The following is a 23175-nucleotide window of genomic DNA, read 5'->3' on the forward strand; positions in this document are numbered from 1 at the left end:
AATTCTAGTAAACTACCACTAAATACTACCTTCCAAAACTTTTTCCATTGCCACCATGTACATATAAAAAGTGGCTTTTAGTTCACTTTTACATTAACTGCGCAGAATGGTGCCTTAGTTCAGGCTTAAAAGGCGGTTTGTTTTAATGCAAATCATTTTCTGTGTTAACATAAATCTTGCGGTTTGTGTTTGCAAGTATGTATTGCACATGTACAAGTGCTGTAGAAAAAAAAAGTTAATAAAAGTTTAAAAAGCACACACTGCAAATATATACAAATGTAAAAAGCAAATATTCTGCATGAAAAGACAATAGTGTGTGATGCAGGAAACCTTCTGAGGTAACCACTTCTACGGCATCTTACCAGAAAACAGACATTTTCATGCAAAACAACTCGAAAAATATCAGACATGGCTTATTATTGCAGATATCTGGATCATCTGGACAGGTTATTTTCATCTGCATAAATTTAAAAAAAAAAAAAGTCCAGATCGGCTTATATGAATAGTCTTGGCAGCAAATGCCACTTTGCTTGCTTGGTTTTTTTTTGTTTGTTTTGTTCTTCATTTCATTGTGTCAGATGGGTGTAGCAGTGAGTCACGGGAAAAACAAAAAAGCAGGGGGAGTGATCCATGAAACGCCACAGTACCTGTAAACGGAGACAGAAAACATCATAAGGAAAGACAGAAAATAAGACATGCAAAACTGCACATGACAGGCTTTCATCTTATCATAGTTGTTTTTAAAGTGGTTTGAATTTTAAAATACATAAACCATTCCTTACTTTGAATTTTTGTACTTTTCTCTGATGCCCTGTAGTGGGCGACTCTCTGCGCTGGCGTATAGCTTGTACAGGTGAGTCAGGCAGGGAGAAATGTCAGCCATCGTGTATCCGCTAAAAGCCACTAAAGAATCGGGCTAAAGCAGAAAAACACAGGTTAAAAGTCACATTTTTTTTCCTAATTTCTTAAGAAATTTCAATAAAATTAGATTAACCAAATAAAATATTAAACTTACCCATAAAGACGTATTTATGGTGTAGGAAGCTAGGCAGTAGGCTGCAGCAGCAACCATAGATGGGCTGTACTGTAGAAATGGATCCATTTCCAGCAGGCTTAACTCCGCCACATACTAGAAAGCAGAAATAAAAAAAAAATACAATAAATAAAAATAGAAAATCATATCCATATTCCTTAAAGGCATTTGGCCTGACTATTGTTAAATGGTTCAATTTACTCACCAGGGCCAGGTTTTTGGTGTTGGCACAGACAGACTGGATGGCCATGAAAAGGTGAAGGAACGAGTTTATGGTGGGTGCCGCCAAGTTGAAGCCCAGCACACTTAGAAATGCTTGCTCCATCCGAAGCAGCTGTTTCTTAGTGTAGGTGTTGTCTGTGATGGTCACAAATTGGTCGAGTTTAGGAGGTGACTTCTCCTCATATTTTCTAAAAAAAAAAAAAGTAGCAGATCAGATGGCATGTTATATGTAAGGTTGACTATTAGCACAGACTATTAGCAAAAAAGAAAAGGGGAAAAAAAGCATTGATCATTAGAAACAAACAGTGACTTACGCAGCAATCACCAAGGCAGCCGTGCCAACCAGCTGCAGCTTGCCTCGTTTCACATTTCCGATGAGGGAGAGAAATCGGTCCAAGTAATTGATAGCAAGATGAAGAGTTTCAGCTTGAAGTTGGAATTCCTGCGCCACCTCAGCCATCCAGTCCACCAGAACGACGCGCATATCATCCGTGATCTCTGGGTGTCTTTCTAAATACTTTGGCCTTGGCCTGAATGCAATCTGCAATCAGAAGCCAAAACATTATATAGTGAACTAAAGAACAACAAGTCACAATTACATTGCAATAAGGTTGAAAGAAATTATGGAGGTCACTGGGCAAATAAATAAATAAAAATAACCAAACATACAAACAAAAAAATTCAAACCTCATTATTCCTCAAGTGCTGGTGAATATCTCTGGCATACTCCACACAAAAAACCTCCTCAGATTCAGAAGGCGTAGAAGCATCCTGGCATGGACCTATAAAAGTAAAAAGTAATGAGCATTAAGGAAAGAGGAAAAAACAACAAGTTTTCTTGGTAGATTCTTTTTTAATCTGTCATACTCACTTGAACTCAGCTCCAGCATGATTACCATATCTTCATTGTGCAGGGCATTGGTTTCCTCATCTTGGTAATTACGGTGTCCGACAACTTCTTCGCCAGAAGCCGCAAGGACAACTTCGCAAGCCTCTTCCACGTACACATCAAAGCTGGAGCTGGAAGGGCAGCCCAGACAGTTGAGTTGAGAGCTTTCTGAGGTTGAGCTGTGTCTGGAAAACTGGCCACCCTGAAAATGATAATAACCCAACATGATGGCCTTGGTTCCTTAAAAAGAAGAGAGCTGGATTTCTTGCGTGATGTTTCCCTTCTCCTCCACGAGTCTTGTTCAGTTTTGAAATAACAGAGGAGAGAACTTCCAGATATATAAACCCCCAGTGGGACTTGGTCCTGAGAGTCGCTGAGTGAAGGTATGAAAAAGGGGCGTTGATCATTACTGAGAATGGGGACAAAGGGTGAAGCCTCTATCTACCATTGTCCCATTCATCATCGTTTGATTTGTTAAAATTATCTGAGGCAACTTGATTGGCAGCTGAAACTCCTGAGAAAGCTTCCCAAGTCGTCAACCACCACCCGTTTTCAACGATGGTCGTTCACAGTGGACAAAGGCAAGGCAAGGCAAGGCAAGTTTATTTGTATAGCACAATTCAACAACAAGGTGATTCAAAGTGCTTTACAGAGACATTAGAAACAAGAACAAATAAAAAGCATGATTTAAAATTGATTAAAACAAGCAAATAAACTAACTAACTAATTAACAAACAAACAAACAAACAAACAAACAAAACAGTATATAAAATCAAAACAGATAAAATCAGAACAGTAGATAAAATCAGTAGTTAAATGTAAGTTTTGAAATTTAAGCTTAAAGTGTGGATTTGGTGCTTTATTCAAATGCAGCTGAGAACAGGTGAGTCTTCAACCTGGATTTAAATAAACTGAGTGTTTCAGCTGATCTGAGGCTTTCTGGGAGTTTGTTCCAGATATAAGGAGCATAAAAGCTGAATGCAGCTTCTCCGTGTCTGGTTCTGACTCTGGGAACTGATAAAAGACCGGATCCAGATGACCTGAGGGATCTGGAAGGTTCATACTGGGTTAGGAGGTCATTGATGTATTTTGGTCCTAAACCATTCAGAGCTTTATAGGCCAGCATCAGAACTTTAAAGTCTATCCTCTGACGGACAGGCAGCCAGTGTAAGGACCTCAGAGCTGGACTGATGTGGTCCACTTTTTTGGTCTTAGTGAGGACTCGAGCAGCAGAGTTCTGAATGAGCTGTAGTTGTCTGACTGATTTTTTAGGTAGACCTGTAAAGATGCTGTTACAGTAATCAAGCCTACTAAAGATGAATGCATGGACTAGTTTTTCCAGGTCCTGTTGAGACATCAGATCTTTTATCCTTGATATATTCTTGAGGTGATAGTAAGCTGACTTTGTTATTGTCTTAATGTGTTTTTCTAAGTTTAGGTCTGCATCCATCACTACACCCAAATTTCTCGCCTGGTTTGTGGTTTTTAGATGTATAGATTGAAGTTCTCTGGTGACCTGTAATCGTTTTTCTTTGGCGCCAAAGACTAAGGCCTCCTTTACACCTTTCTCAAACCGTCTGTTTTCTCAGTCCAGACATTGTGAACATTAGCGAGAGTTTCCTTTCTCCTTTGATCAATCTAGTGGAGTCTTGTGTTGCACTGGCACTGATCAAAGCTTTTATTCATGCAGTGCTTAACAAATTTATCCGACCAACTCCTAGTGTAAGGTTTATTACTCATCCACCCTAAATCAGCAGTATTGATAATAACCAAAAACACTTTTCTAATTCATTTCTAGTCTTAATTTTTATTTTTATTTCATTTTAACCTTTTGCTTCAAGTCAAATGTTTCAGTCTTAGTTTTAGTTGTTAGTTGTTAGTAATTCACTTTATTATGGTGGGCACATACCAGAGACAAGATTTAAGGACATCAGTAAATACATTACAATAACGACCCATTACCTTTTGAAAGCAGTTGACACAGTCATCCACAGTCTCAATAAACACAACTATCAAAGCCTCATGAGGCAATTTCTGATAAAAAAAAAAAAAACACTATTTATTATTATTTATTTTATTTAGTTTTCCAAGTTCACAAAGTAATTTAACTTTTTTTCAAAGGTCTGCTTTTTAGTTTTTTGTGTCTAGTTTTAATTTTCAGTTTAGATTTAACAACCTTGGTTTCTGTAATATTAATCTACCATTACGCATAAGCTCTTTAATCAGAATGACAATTTTAAGTATAAAATATAATTATTACTGTTATTTTGGTGAACAGTTCATTTTCAATTTTACTGTTTTACAAAAAAGCAGGAAAATGATGTGATTACGAAGCCAAACTAAAATTATTTACTTGCATTCCTGAACAGAAAAATCCATTTTAGATGTTAAATCTTATGCTTGATTAATTTCTGGCTTCTCAGACAAGACCAGTATGTTGGTAAATACAGTAATTGCTAGTTTTAAAAAGGTTTTGAGGTATTTCTAAAATATTTAATTTTTCTTGTTTTTATGGTGTAATAAATTTGCTGTACCTGGCTCATGTGACAATAGTAGCTCAGTGACCTTCGGGATGACATCCAATGGCACAATCTCCATTAGAGGTTGAATATCAAATGAAGAAGCCTCTTAAATGAAAGCTGAAACATTTACTTTGTCCTAGATGACTGAGAACCAACATAGACAAGCTAACATGATTGTCACGTTAACAGCGGTGGGGAGTGTTTTTTCTCTGTCACCTACCTGGCTGAGGGATCGACCTCGCAGTTCATTTTCTGACAAGACTCCGAGCACCGTCCGCTGTTTGGACCTCTGCAGTGTATCTACTCTGGCTGAGGGTGCCATATTTTCTTTGCTGGCTCGACTGCGTTGACTTTTGCTAAAGTTCATCTTTAAACAAAGACATTGGAAAAGAACAAGTAAAAAATATGCTTTTTTTTATCCAGAAAGATTATAATGATTATCAGGTCTCTGTCAATTTCCTGTATACATTGGCAAACACAGCAAGCAAGTATGAAGACTTTACTTTCAGAGTAAAAATGCTTTAAAGCAGTATAGCAGCCAAACAGGATTGCAAGTGACTGATTTTAAGTTAGAGAAATGTTGGAAAACACATTACAGGTTTCGCAGCGCTAAAGTGGATGAAGTTGTTTGTTTTTTATAATAAAACTATCACATAGAAAATATCATATAAGGGAGATCAACTACAGTTTTAGTCAGAAGTTTATACGCATTCATCATGTGCATCAAAGTCATGGTCACTTTGGGCTTTTAATTATCACTTTCAACTGCTCTTTTAACAGGGTGCAATATTTGTACAGCATCTTTAATAGCTTTCTATAATTCTCACAGGCTCAAAAGTACACACACAGGCTTTAAAATATACATACACACCCCACTAACCCTATGGTATAAGTTTCTCTTTGGTTAAATGTCTCTTAGCATGTTGTGGCTCAACCACATGCTTTTGGTAGCCATCAACGAGTTTCTGGCATAATTCTGGGTAGATCTCTTCTTGACAGAATTGGCAGGGTTCATATTTAAACTAGGGTGGACATGTGTCACAGATTATCAGTCGTGTTGAGGTCAGGGCTTTGGGAAGGCCATTCCAGAAGCTTAATTTTAGCCTGCTTTATCCATTACAAAACCAGTTTTGTGTTTGGGATCACAGTTCACACCCGACTGTGTCCAAGCTTCAGCCATCTAACTGTTGTTTTGATGTGAAGTTGATGAATTACATATCATTATTCCTTACTACATTTACTTGTCATTGAGGCCAAATAGCTTAATCTTTGTCTATGATTATGTGGATAAGCTCGAGTCGTTAGCCAACACCCGTTTTGAACGATGGTCGTTCACAGATGGGGGCTTTGGTTTCCTTTACTGCTTTCTCAAACCGTCTGTCTTCTCTGGCCCAGAATGTAAACCCTGCCAAGAGTGTCCTTCCCTCTTTGAGTCATGATCAACATAGCCAAGTCTTTTTCTGATGAGATGACGTGCCTCTGGAGTGTAACGATTAAAGCTTTTATTCCTATATTGCTTAACAAATTTATCAGACCCCCTCCCAATGTAAGGGTTGTTCCTAAACCCCTCTGGCCATAAAACATTTCTCCAACAGGAATTTGGGTCATCCATGTATGCACTTGCAAATTTCAGATGAGCACGAAGGTGAAAGTTTGTGTCTTCTTCCAGACTTCAGGCACATCTGAATAACTTGTACTTATATAGTCTAGTTTGAATTGATGATCTTGGAATCTGCAGGTTTCTAGAAATTGTTTAGCGACGTTCCCAACTTCTGTAACTCTACAATTCTCCGTCTTAGATCTTCACTGAGTTTCTTAGACGTCCCTATTGTTCTGTGCATTGGTCAATCCAATGAGTGCTGTCAAACAAATCTTTTTTGTCCTGGCAAATGAAAATAACAGTTGTAGTCGACCATAATCACTAATAATGAGTTAACACTCCTTGGCCTTTTCAAGACTTTGTACAACTTTTTGACCACTTATAAAAAGATTTAAGTGAATGCATGTATTTGAGCCCGTATGTATAATTGTGACCCTGTGTGGATTAGAGAAAAGTCAATTCAAACTTCTGACCACAGCTGAATGTCCTTTTAGTTTCTCCAATGTAGAATATAGTTACTGTTTGTGTCCCTGCTGGCATCATGGGTGGAATTTCTATATAAAATTTGTACTGTTCCCTTTTTAAAGCTCTACTGATTCTAGTTTGTCACAGATTTCCGGCTCATTTTGACTCCAATCACTCTCCACCTCCTGTTTTTCTAAAAACAGGAGGTGGAGCATGTATGGCAGGGATGATGCTCAGTGTTGTGCTGCGTATACTATAATTAAAACTGCTTTTACTGAAACTGTTTGGTTGAAGATGGCAAAACCCAAAATTAGCAGGGCATTCATGTCATTGATAAGTAAATGTAAACTTCTAACCACAACTGTAGCTATCAAATACAAGAGGCAGGGACCGGTGAAGCTACGTGAAAAAAAAAAAATGCATGGATTGATCAGTTTACTATTACTAAAAACTGCTGGTATTAAATGAGTTAAACAACTAAAAGTTGAAAAGTGAATCTTTCATCTCTGCAATTAAAAATACACAAAAAAAAAATGGTAAAAGAGAGAAAAGTCATAGGTCATCTTAAATCTACACCAACTGAGGTCATAGCAACAAAAAAACTGTTTGCAAAAGTGTTACACCGTGTATTCCTGAGCATGTCCTTTTTCAATACTACAGTGAGAGAGAATGGGTTTGTAACTCTTACAAATGACATCTTGATGTCATTTTTACTCACTTTGGCAAGGACTGCCTAAAGCTAGTGCGTGAGTAAGATGGCGGATCACAGGAACCGAGATTCAGTCGCGGATTGCAGAAAAATTACGAGTCTAAATCTATAAATGAAATCCTCTGTTAAGGGTCTCCAAGCTTCACAAATCATAGAGTCACCTGCTAAACAAACAGGTGAGACAGTTTTGTTTTGTTTTTACCATTAATGTACTAAAAATCAGAGGAAAAGCAGATCCAATAAAGACTTTGAGATAAGTAAACTCTTCAAAATGTATCTGAATTTAAAGTATGAGATCAGGCAGTAAAGGAAATTTGATCTACTTTTGATCTAATAATCAGAAGTTGTGTGTCACAAACATCAACACACTATGTAGACAAATATGGCATAAACATGGGCGTGCCATAAGTTCCCCAGTTTCACCTAGAATGTCTACTTTGCATATGGAGGAAGTGAAAGAAGGGGTCTATTATCCTGTTCTGAAATACCACTGAGCCATATAAATATATCAGGACACAGTTCGCTAATTACATTAACTCATGGTCATTGATTAGTGGTCATGACAACTGTATACAGTCATAAAACTGAACTCACAGCCCATCGTTAGTCAGTGCATGCGCTGTTTAGAAGGGTGGGAAAACCTGGAGTCAGCTAAGACTGAAGAAGTCATTGGGATGAGTGGTGAAACGTTTCTCCCACTGAAAATGCGATGCCCAGATGAACAGAATCAACTTTCTGTGACTTCAGAAGCATAATCCACTATTAGGATGTTAAAAAGTATAAAAGTTCCCATTCACTAAGCGTGTGAACACAGTGTCTTTTCAGTAATTCTATTTTTTAAAAAGGCATGTTTTTAATCTTTCAGTAAGGAAAGATTAGTATGCATTGTTTTCATATTTTCTAAAAATGAAATAAAGAATCATTTACAGTGGTGTGAAAAGTCTTGAGCCACCCTTCCTTTCTTTATATTTTAGAAAAATTTAAAAAAAGAAGGTTTTTTGGAGGACAGATTTATTGAAATGTGCAAACATACATGCAAATACAGGATACATTTCAAAATTTTCGACTGAAAATTCTTCGCCAAAAAAAGCAGTTAGAATAAATTATGATGTTTTTGTGTCGGCCTTTTTAAGTATGATATTAAAAATTGTTTATTTGCTAAGTTGTTGTAGATGCAACATTGATATATTATTTTTAAGCTTTAATCATTCGTGTCAGTGTTAAGTGCCTTATCAAACAAACAAATAAATAAAAGAAACCCGAAGAAAACAAAAATATTACTCGGACCGGACAGAAAATGGGTGGAAAAAAAAACACTGTGAAAGCTCTTTAGAAAGCCTGGAGAGCTACTGCTCAAGACCACTTAAAAAATACAAGACAGTCTGGATCATTGGAGGAAAAATATCCAGGAATCAGGGGTGACTCAGGACCTGCACGGCACTATGAATATTCCCGGTGCAATTATGGTCTCACATTGCCATGGTTACTAAAAATTAGCAGAAGGAATCAGTCAGAAAAAAATCAAGGAAAACAGGATGTTGCACTGTGAAAACACAGTGCATCACCCCGATGTATCACAGACCACTGCCAGCTCATGGTTACATGTACTTTTTAGTGTATTTGTTCCTAACTGTAAACTCACCATTATCAGGATCAGTGCAGTTAGCAGTTTAGCGTTTCAGCGTCACCACCACCGACCAAGTCGGACAATCGACAGCTGCCCCTGACTTGGTTGTTAATAATCTGTACCAACAGCGCCCTCTGGATCTCTTCGCGTGACTTGAAGCAGGTTTCTGGGTGTAGCAGGGTTTTTTTTTACTTTCTTTCGGCGATGTTTGCCTCGAAAATCAGCTATTTCCTCCTGAGTCTCTGTCCAATCACGTGGCAGAACGCAACCGCCGACGGTCAACGTCACATGGGTTACTGGATTTATCCGCTCAATATTTTCCCGTGATTGATTAGTTTTATTTGAACTCTTCACAACTTCGACTCTACATATTATAGATCAATCTTAACTGATGCCCTGAGGCGAGAAAAATGAGTTGTGTTCGGTCAGTGTGTTTTATTAAATCTACAGGTGCTGCAGGGGCTGTAGGAGAATTATTGAACAGGAAGGCTGCCTGCATGTATAAGTTATTAATACTCTTCGCCATACTCCACATATAAATAGTCTTTGCCAAAAAAGGGAAAAGAAGAAAAAGAAAAGATTATTTCTGTGAATCGTAGAGGACTTTATCATTTTATAACATGCTGAAAAAACTGCTTGACAGAGAATCTCACTTGGCCTTTTTCCCTCTTCTGCTTTATGAATAATGTTAAATATTATTTTTAAATTCACTTTCTTACCATATTCGTCATCTATAAAGTTGTGGGTGTTACAAAAATATACACACTGATTAACCCTAACTTTTGTAAAGTTTTGAGTACAAAATCTATTTACCTACTTTTATTTTCACAACTATAAATATAAATATTATATTATATTATAAATAATATTAACGTTGTGTCTTCTCTCACTCACGTGCTAAAACATGGGAAACCTGGTAATGGATGGAGGAACAATGTGACAGCAGAAAGTAAAGATGACATTTATCTGGGTCACTGTTTAAATCTGCTGACTCCATCAAGCAGCATTTGGTGAAACACCTGAAGCTGTACAGGCCTGATTACACAACCATGTGTGGTCAGAAGTTTACTTTCAGTCATCATGGACATGGATGTCATAGCAATTTGTGGGATTTTGATGATTTCTTTCAATTTCTCAATCAGATGCTTTTAGAAGCCATCATAAGGAGATGTAGGACTGTAGGACTGGATTCTCTCATACATCACATCAATGCACATGCACTCTAATAATAATAACATGATGTACCTCATTACTATACCTCAGTAACCTGTTTACTCCACTGTAAACTGTTACTTTGCACACTGTTTATTTGCACAGTTTTTTATAATTTCTTCAATTTGTTTATTGCACATTTTATTTTAAAATGTAACTTTCATTCTTAGTTCAAACTTTACTTCTTAGGTTAAATTCTTAATTTATTCTTTACATATTATTCTTTACAAGCTTACTTCAATGTTTTGTTTTGTTTTATCTATTATGCAACTCTTATATCCGTTTTCCTGTAAATGTTTCCTGTAGTTTTATGGTCGGGCATTGCAGAGCAACAAGCATTTCACTGCATGTCGTACTGTGTATGATTGTGAATGTGACAAATAAAATTTGAAATGTGAAATTTGAACTTTCATGGCAGAATTGACTGAGTTCATTTAAATGGGTTGATTTTCTGGCACTGAGCCATCTTTTAAGCTGTAGTCAATAAAGATCCATAAGTAGAAGACAAGTTATCATGTTAAAAGACTTTTGTAGAACCTTCAGCACCACGTCTTGATGCAGGCTCAATCATGCAGGTAAGGAAGTCACAGAAAGTTGATTTTGTTCATCTTGATGTAGCGTTTTCAGTGGGAGAAATGTTTCCTTACTCAGGTTTCCTGAAGGCTTCCCCAAACCTATAAACAGTACCTCTGCACAATGACTGAAACTAGCACCTCTGGTGAACAATGGGCTGTGAGGTCAGTTCTTTGATCATTAATATGCAAATTGTCATGACCATTGATCAACAGCCACTGATCAAAGACAAGCAGCAATGCAAATAATATCTTTTACATTTTTAAGATGACACATTGTCGGAGTCACAACTGATCCATTATTAGATAACTACACCAAAAAAACAAAAACAAACAAGCAGAAAACAAAGCGGAAACATTCATATCCAAACATTAAAATGTATTCCAAGAAACTATAAATTGCTAGAAGCTAAAAAATACCTTTATGTAATGTGCCCCTGAACAGGGAGTTTCCATGTACATAAGTATAAACACAAAAATGTGTAGTCAGTGGATTCACAGAGAATGAATGATCTTTATTGAAGCCTGTGTGTGTTTTGCCTGAGAAAAATGAGTGCACATTTTGTGTAGTCCATCAGGTGGCAGGCTTTCTCTTCAGTCATGGTGCAAGGAAATAATAATAATAAGATTTGAATAAAATTCTAAGCATATGACACTGTGACCCTGTTAAATTTAATTTAGCAAAAAAGCCCTGAACTTTTGCCCACTCGGGAAAGGAGGTGATGCAAATTGAGGAAATGTTCAGCTAATTAAAATTCCAAAGTGTCTCAAAGTCTATGTCTTTCTTTGGCAACAGACCTTGTGGAATAATCTTGAGTTGTTGTTTTTATTAGTGTTATTTAGTCACAGCAGGAACTACAGGTATAGAGGTATTTAGGAAGCAGTCATGCTGCTGCTGAGTTTAGAAATTCCCACTTTTAGCCTTTCGGTCACAAGGATGCTTCTTTAGCCTCGAGTCAATCATTGCTCTTAATATGTTCTGACACTAGTATTTGATGTAAGGGTCCTTCGCTTGTAGCCGACTGTGCCTTTTTACGGGCACATTACCAAACCTTCCACCTTTAAACAGAGTCCACAGTGTCTCAAAACGACCCTTTTTAGACATGTTTTCCTCACACATATAACAATATATTCATGTATTTAAAATTCATGTTTGATGATTTGGATTTAAACAGTGTTTTCATGCCACAGCAGAGGAAGGAGCATCTTTCTTCCACTGTTATTGGTCATTTTTAAACTCAGCTGTGTATTCTTTTCCTCCAAAGTAATGTAATGTAAATTGATACGTTAAAATTTGAATCATCCGTCATCTGTTGAATCAGTGTGTGGGAGAAACAAACACAAACAGGAGGATGTTACGTCGAGGGAGAGCAGTAATTTTCTTTCTAACAGGAAAAATGCTTTTGGAACTTTGTTCTACCAAAGACCTGATAATATATCCTTGCCTATTTTATACAGTAGGCATGGGGGATAAGGTTTCCTGATGTGGTTATTTTCTTCTGTTAAAATAAAATCAATATCTGCACAGGCACCAGCTCATGGGACACAAAGTCTGTCCGTCTTCCTCTGTTTTCCTAATCTCTCATTCTCATTTCCGTTCATTCCCTAAGCAGATGCAGATTGCCCGTGACAGATAGCATAGGGCTGGTACCATTTCATTAGTGGGATGCATTGCCAGTGAAAGGCTTGGATGCATCAGATGTGCTGGGGGTTTGAGCAGGACAGTCCAGGAGACACCAAGCTGAGGACGAGTTTCATATCTCTAGGAGGCCTTTGGTCCAGAGGTGTTACAGTGCTGAGAGGGACCAGAGCTGAGACTGTCTCCCATCCTGAGCACAGAAAAGTTCAAAAATAGAAGCAAGGATGATGAAAGTTGCCACTAACTTGAAGGATAAGGAGATGAAAAGGCATCCCCAATCTGCTGAGGATTATTCTTGCTGGACAGATATTTTCAAATTCACTGGTTTTTGCAAGAAGAAAAAAGATTTAATTGGTCATGAATGTATCATCAGAGTCCAGTGAATCATCCCAGTGATGGCACATTTAGAGGATGGCAAACTGGAATGTAGTCAGATATATCTTCTTACAGTTGCCTTTTACCTTTTGTCATTTTCATGCTACAGCTGCTCAAAGAAGAGGAAATATTATGTAGCTAACCTACACTGGCAGCTCAGCCTGATTAAGCTTATCCCAATCCCTATTCCCACAAGCCCATTGTATGGCGTTGTCTCTGCAGCCTATCTGCACACGCAAACACCACACAGAAGAGGTCTTTAACTCTAGCATTGCTTTGTTAGTTGCTGCCAACACAGGCCTCGTGTGGGGTTGAAAACTGATCAGCAGCAGTGACTGGCTCTTAAAGAAGGCAATCAGTGCTTTAATAAGCACATTTTCAAATCAGAGAACTCCAAAGAGGACAAATCATCTGTGCCAAACTGAAGAAAACTGCAGGACGGAGTCTAAGTGCTCGCAGGAGATGCCAACAACCTACATTAAATATGATGACTACAATCTTCCTCCCTTGTCTCTTAACTAAAGGTCATATTGTTTCCCACCGTCCACCCACTCTATTTATTGTTTACTTATAAGCTGTCATGTAGATTTAAGGACTTTTTAATCAGGGATATGATGCGGAAGCTTGGTGCCAGTCTGATTCATTAAGAGGTCCATCACTGCAGTAAACCAGAGGCATGAAAGGAAAATTAGCACAGAGAGCAGGGGTGTGCTATTGTCTGTTTCTTATAATGGCAGGATAATTATGTTGCTTAAATCAGGATGCCGTATAACACACACACACACACACACAGGCTGTTCAGTTTATAACCCCAGGGCTACACTTTATATCACGGCGTGCCACAATAACAAACCTTTGACAAAAACTTTGTTTACTGCTTTTTTCTTCTTCTTTTTTCCTTTTCATTAATTAAAAAAATGAGAGGAAAACATAAAGGAGGAGAGAGCAGAACAGAAAACAAAGTCAACCACTTGATATTCACAGCAAAGACAAAACGATTCAGTAATCACGCTGAAAGACAAAGTGCCGCGTTTTGTCCTTGTATCCCCAGTACCTTCTGCGGACTGCTCGTACATCAAATATCTCCCAGTCAGAGCTGTGGGACATATGAATTATGAATGTCTGAGTAAGAGACTAAGGGCTTCTATTTTTTTTTTTTTTTTTTTGCAATTTAAGGGCCTCAAATCTTTTGGTGCAGTAAATTATTCATATATTCAAATGAATCTGACTTTGAGGATGTTTTTCTTTCTTCTCCTCTTTCATGAATTTAGAGTGTACCCTGCAGAAGGAGAGCGCCAAAAAATTGCAAAGTGCTATTAATGGTGAAGTTTGGAGTAGGATGGTGCCTCGGTCGGCTGTCGGACTTTTGAGCTTACGCTTGTGCTCTTGTGGTCGAGCTGCCCGCACTGCTAGGGGGTGGTTTGAGACAGCCCCAGTATCACATTGCTATCTCTCATTGTTATTCTGGACAAGTGCTCGCCTATCAGGCTTCTGTCCTCTGTGTGTGTGTGCGTGGACATGTGGGTGTGTCACTGATACGCCTCAGTATGTTCGTTCTGCTCCACGCTCTCAGATCTCTGAAGATCACTCTGATTGGCACGCCACCGCCATGAGACGAAAAGCGGCAGTGTGCTGCATATTTATTGGTTTCAGAATCTTTCAAATGTCACTAATAATTTCGTACATCTTGGAGACAAAGGCACGCTGCCTCCCCGTGATTAAAGACGCAGCAATACTTTCTCCTGCAGTCAGGAGAGGATATGAAGCAGTTTTCCTGTGCTCATCACAGAGGGAAATTTTGTTTTTTATGAGCCTCCCTCTCAGCGGGATGCTCGGCAAATTGGTTCAAATTACCAGAGGGATGTAAATCATATCTTGCGGCACATCTAAAATGTACGCATCTTGGAACATAATCCGTAACTAATATTGTGACACTTTCCTGCCGTTTATCTCAGAGTTCATAGTTGTGTTCACACGGGTTTTAGCAAACAGAGATTTCCTTTGCAGCTGTACCCTGACTGCTGCATGTTTCTTCTCATTAACATGCAGTGCAGAGACTGGTGTCCTTACAAGGGCAGCTCTAGGATGGCATGGACTGAGAACAGGCTGGGAAATCAGGGAATGACATGGAATCGGCAGCTACTTCTTCGCCTTCTGGGATTAGTGACAAAAGCCAGCTGAGGCCGAAGCGCTTATCTCTATCCTTCAGTCCTCTTTCTTGCTCTTACACACACACACACACACACATGAAACAAAAACGCACACAAGAACATTTGAGTTTGCACAGAGTGAGGGTGCATGTACTCCCATTGCCTTAAAAAACGCACACAAGAACATTTGAGTTTGCACAGAGTGAGGGTGCATGTACTCCCATTGCCTTAATTAGCTTTGCCTAGCATATTCCCTATTTAGAAAAAAAGTTGTCTGCAGTGATTCCCTTTGATAGGTTTAGAAATAGTCTTCTATGGTGTGAGATCAGGCCAAATAATTATTAGAGTAGTTAAATGAAATGCAAAACCAGCTTCTTATTGGGTTGCCAATCAAAATATAGTCATATATATATTTGTGCAGATCCAATAAATCAAAGCCCTTTTTCTAGCATAGCTGTCAGAGTACGTACACCTGAATACCAGCGGTGATGTTTGCCGATGCTGGATTTGGATGTTAAATAAAGTCATCTCATCTCTGCCCTGCGTTCTTCTTTGCTGCTATTCCTCTCTGGTGCGCATGTCAGCGGGCAGATGGCAGGAGATAGAGGCATCTGTGGAGGAGGAGGAGGTGCCTTTTTCCCTTCACAGAGCAGAGACAGGTGACATCTGCCACACAATTAACACCTCATGAATACCATTAAGGTGCTAACAAGCATAATTTATGCTAAGTCAGATGAGACTGGATTTTATTTGGAGTGCTTTACACCAAAAGAAGACATATCTAGTGCCAAACAAAGCAATTTAAACGTCAGTTCATCCAGATAAAATAAATCATTTTTGAAAAGTCAGGTAAAGTAGGGGGCGGGGCATTTCAAAGTGTGGTAAGAATTTTAAATAATTATAAACACATTAAATAATTATAATTAATGGGTTGAAATCTTTGATAGAGACATGTAAAGAATGAATTCAGTAGCTTTTCCTCTAGAGGCTTTGAGCCTTTCCCTTTTTAGTGAAATATTTCAGTTCCAGCAGCACCTGAGGTTACTGGACCCTTCATTTAATGACACGATCAAGCTCAATTTTAATGAAGTAAATGATCAATAGCATGCTAACATGCTAAACAGGCATGGTGCACACAATAAGAATTTTATCTAGTTAAAATTAACACACTGGCATCATTTTCTTAAAAGGTTTTAGCATGCTGAAATTAGCATATCAATCTAGTCAAATCACAGCTGTGCCTTAGTCTCAAAAACCATGTGCAGCACAGGTTGGAGGCCACAGATGGAGAGCAGGCGATGAAAAACGGCTGAGGCTTCCGGGCAAGCAGATAGGCAGAGGCTACTGTGAGGAACAAGCAGGTTTAAAAAATGACAGGCAGCCAGGCGTAAAAGAAGCTGGTCTGTTGTTAGTAGCAGAAAGATAGTTGGGATGTTGGTAGGTGTGCAGTCGTGTGATCGTGGCTGGCAGGGCAAATCTACAAAGTTCTAATGGAATGCAGGGACCTATTAAGAGAGCGAGAGTGGCCTAGAGCAGGGACAGAGACGGAAATTGTAACAGCCACCAGTCTGCTTTAAATCTCTGCTGTCAAGCTGCAGACACATATTTCAAAGCCTGTCCCAATAAATCCAGAGTGGTTGACACCACTGGCAGAGTGTTTCTCCTGCTTATAAATCGACATAGTTTGTCGAGAATACGATCCTCTCTGTTTCATCACTCGATGAAATACAGCAAGTGATAAGTTATGGGAAGCCTTTTTTAAAAAGGCGCCTCGTTTCATGTGTAATTTGCGGCATGTGTCCATACTCAGTTCACATAAAAAGACTTTTCACCAGAACAGATGCGCTTAGCCGCTGCTAACTGGTTTGAGGAGGTGAAGGAGAAAAAAGAGAGAAGAGAGACGGGAGTGAAAACACGAGATAAGAGCTTTAAGATGAAGGGAGGTGAGAAAGAGATGTTGAATGCTACGACTTTCCACTTGGGCTCCCCCCCCCCCCCCCCCAACACACGTTTTTTTTTTTTTGTTGTTGTTCATTCATCCACAGGTCTGGGGTCTCATTTAAACAGCTCGGTAGCTCCATGCCCTCCTGGGTTTTAATTGCACCTTAGAACACATATGCATCAACACTACAATGAGCGGGTGGAGGGAGGTTTGGAGTCTTCTCCCACCCCCATTCTCTGCGGCCTGCTGGAGCGGGAGGGCTAGTAGGAGGAGTTGGCCGTCCGACTGCGGTCTGGGGTGTGGGGCCTCCCTGCTGCTGCGGAGTCGGGGTGGTCTGCCTCTCCCCACCGCAGGGAAAAGGGTAACACCACCTGGGTCTGGGTGCAATTCCCCCCTCCAGGGGCAAGGGTACCTAGACCCGGTTTGTAGAGTACGCTTGGGGAGTGTGATTGTGTGTACAGCGTCTCTTTATGTCTGTCTCCACGTTGGTTGAGTGTGGAGTGAGTGCATATGAGAGCATGAGGGTGGGAATGGATGTTTGTGTCTGTGTGTGCCTGTATGTCTGTGTCTATATGTCAGGTTGGGTATCAGACGCCACCTCTCTGGGGACACCTCAGGCCCTCCAAGGTTTGGAGGCCTATCTCCACCCACCACCACTTCCCCTGCCGGTGGCGGACTCCCTCAGGTGTCGGTGTGTTGGTGGTTCTTTGTGTCTGGGGGTGGGCGTCCGGGTGCACACCGGCTCACTCCTTGGCGGCCGCTTGTCGGGGCCTGGGGCCTGGGGCTCGCTCGGGCCCCTTTGGAGGTGGGGTGCCCCCGGCCTCTCGGCCTAGGGCTCGGTCACTCAGGCGCAGCTGGGGGCCGGCGGAGCTCACGGGCGCGTCACTGCAACTCCCCCTGACTTCTGCTCCGCGGCTGCTGGGCGAGCCCTCATCTGGGACTCTCCTCAGCTCTTACTGGAACAGTGGCGCGGCTGCCCCTCTGTTGGTCTTCCATGGTCTCTTGTGTTCTGGGGGCCTCTGGATGTCTGGAGTTTTGATCTCCTCCATACCCGCTTCACACCCTGGAGGACGGGGCTGTGGCCCCCCCCACACTCCCTAGCAGATCATTACATGGAGAAACCTTTGGAATGCAAGCATGCTGATCCACACAGGTATGCACACATGGGTATTCACAGACGCGGACTAAAGCTTTCTTGGCTGCTGCCTCAAAGCACACTGTGCGCTGTCTATCTTGCGTGCTGCACAATATCGTTTATTACTTAGTAAATACTGATATCTATGACTAGCTAGTTTATTGTGATGGTGCTTTGTTTTCTCTATTATTATGTTGCTCTTTGTTGTTTGCTGTCTCCTCTGTTTGTTTTTGTTTGTTTGTTTTTTTTTTTGTTTTTTTTCTCCATACAGGTGACCCAGGAGTTTGTTTTTTTTTTCTCTCTCTTCCCCCCCCTTCTCACCGTCTCTTCTCCCCTTTGGTTTTCTTTCTTTCTCTCCCCCTCTCTCTCTCATTCATTCCCCCTGTCCTATTTATTAAAAAAAAAAAAAAAAAAAAAATGACAAAGGATGAACTGAAGCTCTGCCATCACGTAATGTCGCATACTGCTGTTTCTGATGTCATTTAAAAAAAAAAAAAAAAAAAAAAACAGCTCGGTCTGCCTCTCCACAACAGCAGCCGGTTATTACTCACCACTGGATGCTGTCTACTGACACAGTTTAGCTGAGAGCACAGAGCTGGGCCGTGTGTCCCTCACACAAACGGAAGAGCCAAAGCAAAGGCGGCTCAATTGTGTGTTTGAGCACACAATGACAGAAATGTATTAAAATGGCTAAAACTGTCATTTCATTTACTTGCGTGTCTGTCGGACAACTTGTGGTGTGGCGTTAACAGGCTTCGCGAACAGCTTATTAACTGCTCTGTGAATGTGTCTGATCGTTGGTGTGATCGTTATTGAAGCTGATGAGCAAGCAAAGAGAAAAGTGGGAGGGTGGAGACGGAGAAGTGGAAAGGGGAGAGAGGTGAGGATGGAATTAAAATTTCCTCTCTTCTGCCCATCTTTGCTGCTTCTCAAGGAAAGGAAGTGTCAGTACATTTAAGCAGCCACAGTTTTTGTTGTAGGCCTTTTATATGTGTCACTCCATTTCTAGAAGGGACCCATATGTGACTGCTTCGTCTCTGGCTGACGAGCCTGTGCGGCCGTGTTTCACACTGAATGACAGAGAGAGAGAGAGAGAGAGAGAGAGCAAGAGAGAGAGAGAGAGAGCAAGAGAGAGAGAGGGAGAGGGGAGGCTCACAGGGAAGCTCTGAGGGGCAACAGATCTGGTTTGCTCGGCTGAAAGACCAAACAAGAGATGGATTTTTGCACAACGTGAGAGAGGAGCAGCTGCTTCACATAAGAAAAATAAAGGTCTGTATCTATTCCTCTTTCTTTTCTCAGCAACTGCATGCATGCTGCTGATGCTTCAGGCTACTTTGTTTTATTTTACAACATTTTTCCAAATTATTATAATGAACCAGACAGAGCAGGGAATCTGTTGATGAGATCTATAAGGAAGGATCCTGCTAAACACAGAGAGATTATTCAGCTTGAACTCATCTCTTCATTCACAGACAACTTTATTTATGGTTTATCAACACCCGCAGAGCTGCGGTGAAGCTGCTGTCACCGGCAGCCTTTCTGTCAAAGTCAGAGAGATTTAAAAGGAAAAGTGTGCGAGATGTACGCATGCATGGCGGGAAGAATTCATTTTAGTCACCAACTTGGAAGGTGAGCGGGATTCCGGTGTGACAGTTGGGAAAAGGAGGAAAAGCGTGACAAGCGATGAGTGGGGCAATTGTTCCCCCCAAGAGGGTGAGGAAAGCGTCCTTTCAGAGCAATCCTGACAAGAGCGGGGTTTGTTTGCATTTGAACTGATGTATGACTCACTCAGCTCATCATAATAATCAGAGAGTAAATGAGCTGCACAGGCAGAGTAACTCAGCATCGGGTTTTATGCCACGGCGCTCAGAAATATCAGGAGTAATTAACAGATATGAGAATGAGGTGTAAAAATACACTTTACCACAGGGATGAACTAACAGACACACACACATACACACAGTGAAACATCAAAGCAAGGAGCTCATTATCCACACTGGCCACTGACCAAAAAAATCGTCCAGTGCTTCCTATTCATGATGATCACTGTTCCTGTCTGCTCGTGGGTTAACTCATGCTACCTTATTGTCAGTTAGATTAAACCCTTCGCAGCACCTTTGAGATCTCACTCCAATTTGGCCTTTTGAAAGCAGCACTTTCATGCCCTGAATATCTGAGAGAATCAGATAGCAGCTTGAACACCGGGGCACGACCCCCAGTAAAGCTTTGAGTGCAGTCAGGTGCGCTTCGAGATTTTGCTATTGAAATGTAAAAAGCTCAGAATAGAAGCTGCAGTTTGCTCTTTAGTAGTTTTGCAGTCAGTTCAACTCCTCCTTTTTCTAAATCTGGAGCCTCTTCAGTTATGTTTATATTTGTGCACATTTTTTTAATGCTTTGCTTAAGTGCACAAAAAACTGGAGATGATGTTTGTTGTCATGCTAAACAAGAAGAGCGGAGAAACGGTTTACAGCTTCTGGTGAATATTGTAACATCTGTTTCTTCATACTTTCATCATTCCTGCATATCTCTGACCCTTTGTGCGTTATCTGTGGTATTTGCAACTGCAGAAGCAAATTGGAATTCATGTGGTGAGGCTTAGGTCTGCTTTCAGCTGATCTGGCTTTGAATGTAAGATACGTAGCATGGCTGAAATCCAGGTTACTTTTATCTCCTGGTAATCTGCTATTTGGACTATAGAAGTATACATACGCATGTGCAAGTGTTGCATGCCTCCAATACAATGTATATCCCCAGGATTTCTGTTTTTTTTTGGCTCCTCTTGTGTGCTTTTTCGTGCATGAAAAAGTATGTGCGCATCGACACACATGCACACACTTCCACAAAAGAATATGGTCCAAATGCCATGACATTTTGAAACACATGGATGTTGTCCATTATTCATGAAGTGAAGGGCTAGTACCAGAACTAAACAAACACGAGAATCCATCTCAGTGGGAACTTTCAGTTTTAGTAAATATTTGCATAAGCCGCATGCATGGATTGTTAAAATTCCAGCAATGGCCGGGCCTATTTTCTTTCTCGGACACCACAAGGTTTAATAAAAAGTTGCAGAGAGGCTCCAAGGCTGTCTCTGTTTGGCCCTGAATGAGCATGAATGGTGCTGAATGTGAAAAAAAAAAAGACTTGCGTAAAGACTGAACATTTATTAATCAAGTAATTAATATTAGACTCATACAAGGCTTACAAGAAAGCACAGTAAGATTTGCTTTGTTCTATGATTTTATCGACACATCGGGTATAAAACTGCAAAGACGTGCACTGTCCAGCAATATCAACAAGCATAGAAGAAAAAAAAAGACGATACGCACTAAGAAATGAAAACATGCAAAATAGGACAAGAGGGCTGATGGGGACGAATGGGCAGAGGCATAAGCTGAATGGTGACCGTGAAGAAGATTACACAGAGATGATGAGAAAATTAGGAGGGTGTTGGGTGAAGAACAGATTGAGAAAGTGGAGCACGGGAAGCTACGCGGCACCGTGTCTCAGAAGGAGTTTGGCTGAACATACTCCAGTAGCAGAGGATGAGGTTGTTTGAGGAGATACCTCGAGAAATTGTGCAGATCAAAGAGAAGGAGTTTGATCAGGAAAAAGAGAGAGCCTTGGGAATCGAGGCTCACTGTCTATAGAGATAGACCAGTGGCAAAAATATAAAGTCTAAGAAAGCAACAGTGAAGATACGCAGAGAAATTTGCTGAAGTGTGCAGCAGACAGCCGTGTCTATACAGAACATATTTCAAGTTCATGACAAAGCCCAGAAACCAATGCTGCTATAGGAATAAAAAGCTGAAATACTTAATCAGACACAAGTCATATCAGAGAGCAAAAAAAAGAGAGCACTTCAGCAAGAACCCACTGATGAGCTCCAGGCTGCTAGACTCAAGAGGAAACATGAGAATAAGAGGACTAAAAGGCAGAACAGTCTCACAGTGCTGAACTCTGTGCAACCCTGACTGGGAATAAAACTGGGAGAAAAGTATTAAAGGACAGAGATGTAAGTCATGTCAAGTAAAGTTTGCTGATGTCCAGCCTCAAGGTACGGCCCTCACTCATCCTATTTCCTCTCAGAGGAGCAGCTACCAGCAGTGGTGTTCATTCTCTGTTGGAGAGGCTGTCCAACAGAGGACAGAGGGGCCATTCTGGCTTTAAAAAAGCAGCTTCTGCTCAGAGGGAGGTGTGAGAGCAGTCCAGATCACACTTCAGTGAATCTGAGATGTGGCAAGAATAGGAAGACATTGACAGCATGGATAGAAAAAAATTTTATATTGTGTCTATTAAAAAAAGTGTCTCTCTGAGCAACAATTTAAGATCACAAAGCTTTTAATTATGTTGCTGACCTTATACCTAGAAAATAAATCCTGTTTATTTGTAATGATGTAAGGATTTTCATGAGGTATTAAGCATGCCTCTTGCCCCCAAAATGGGCTTGAATATCTGATATCCATGTTTATGAGCAATCTTAATAAAAATCATGAATTACTGAGCAGATACATCATTTTTTGAGACGACAACTCTGTGGGAGACACATAAAAAGATGGGAATAAAGCGCACACATTAAAACAGGCAAAAGAAATTAAGTCCATCTTCAGCAGCCAGCGTTTTATCTTTAACCCCCTGTCAGAGAAAGGAGGTGTAGGCTCAAGGGCAAATAACCAACGATCTGTCCAAAGTCAGCAGAATGAATAGTGAGCAAGGCCTGATTGCAGCAAAACATTATACATTATACAAAACCCAGATCCAGCACAACCAGAGAAAAACAAGAGATAAGACGAAGGCCACTTAAAATTTTAACTTAACACAGTGTAAATATTTTTGCTGACAGCCTTCTGGGATCTCGTACACTTGTGCACTACATCACTCTGGATGCAGTTAAGGATCAACAAAGAAAACTTTTGCAACAGACTTGATACATAAAGTCAATGACTTGGGTTTCTACCTGACACTAAAATGTGAATTTAGTGTAACCTTCAGAAGGAAGAAAAACCATAAATTTGTTAACAGAAGCATGTGATGTGAGATTGCTGACTCACTGGAGGCAGGAATAAACAACTCATGTTCCAAC

The 23175-nt window shown here is 40.3% G+C and overlaps 2 protein-coding genes across 3 annotated transcripts in view; one reads left to right on the forward strand and one right to left on the reverse strand.

Moving 5' to 3' along the window:
- ccna1 (cyclin A1) overlaps positions 1-23175 on the reverse strand; it is a 25799-nt gene continuing 2624 nt past the window's right edge. Inside the window, exons 1-9 of one of the 2 annotated variants that reach the window (XM_085420764.1) lie at positions 9083-9532; positions 4887-5033; positions 2127-2346; positions 1943-2037; positions 1570-1796; positions 1239-1443; positions 1016-1129; positions 783-916; positions 1-647 (exon numbers count right to left, since the gene is read on the reverse strand). In XM_085420764.1, the coding sequence (XP_085276890.1) occupies positions 596-647; positions 783-916; positions 1016-1129; positions 1239-1443; positions 1570-1796; positions 1943-2037; positions 2127-2346; positions 4887-5033; positions 9083-9085 (1197 nt within the window). In that variant the 5' untranslated portion in view covers positions 9086-9532 and the 3' untranslated portion in view covers positions 1-595. Of the gene's footprint in view, positions 648-782; positions 917-1015; positions 1130-1238; positions 1444-1569; positions 1797-1942; positions 2038-2126; positions 2347-4886; positions 5034-9082; positions 9533-23175 lie in introns of those variants that run through there. The other variant, XM_085420766.1, reaches the window with a different exon arrangement.
- The window catches only part of sertm1 (serine rich and transmembrane domain containing 1), an 11872-nt gene continuing 7800 nt past the window's right edge, over positions 19104-23175 (forward strand). Inside the window, exon 1 of the mRNA XM_085420767.1 lies at positions 19104-19361. The gene's annotated coding sequence lies outside the window, so the exon portion shown is untranslated. The remainder of the gene's footprint in view (positions 19362-23175) is intronic.

Source organism: Rhamphochromis longiceps, linkage group LG10, assembly GCF_057381845.1.
Source record: "Rhamphochromis longiceps isolate RC_006_pf linkage group LG10, R_longiceps_female_GT1.1, whole genome shotgun sequence".
In the NCBI taxonomy this organism is placed as follows: domain Eukaryota; kingdom Metazoa; phylum Chordata; class Actinopteri; order Cichliformes; family Cichlidae; genus Rhamphochromis; species Rhamphochromis longiceps.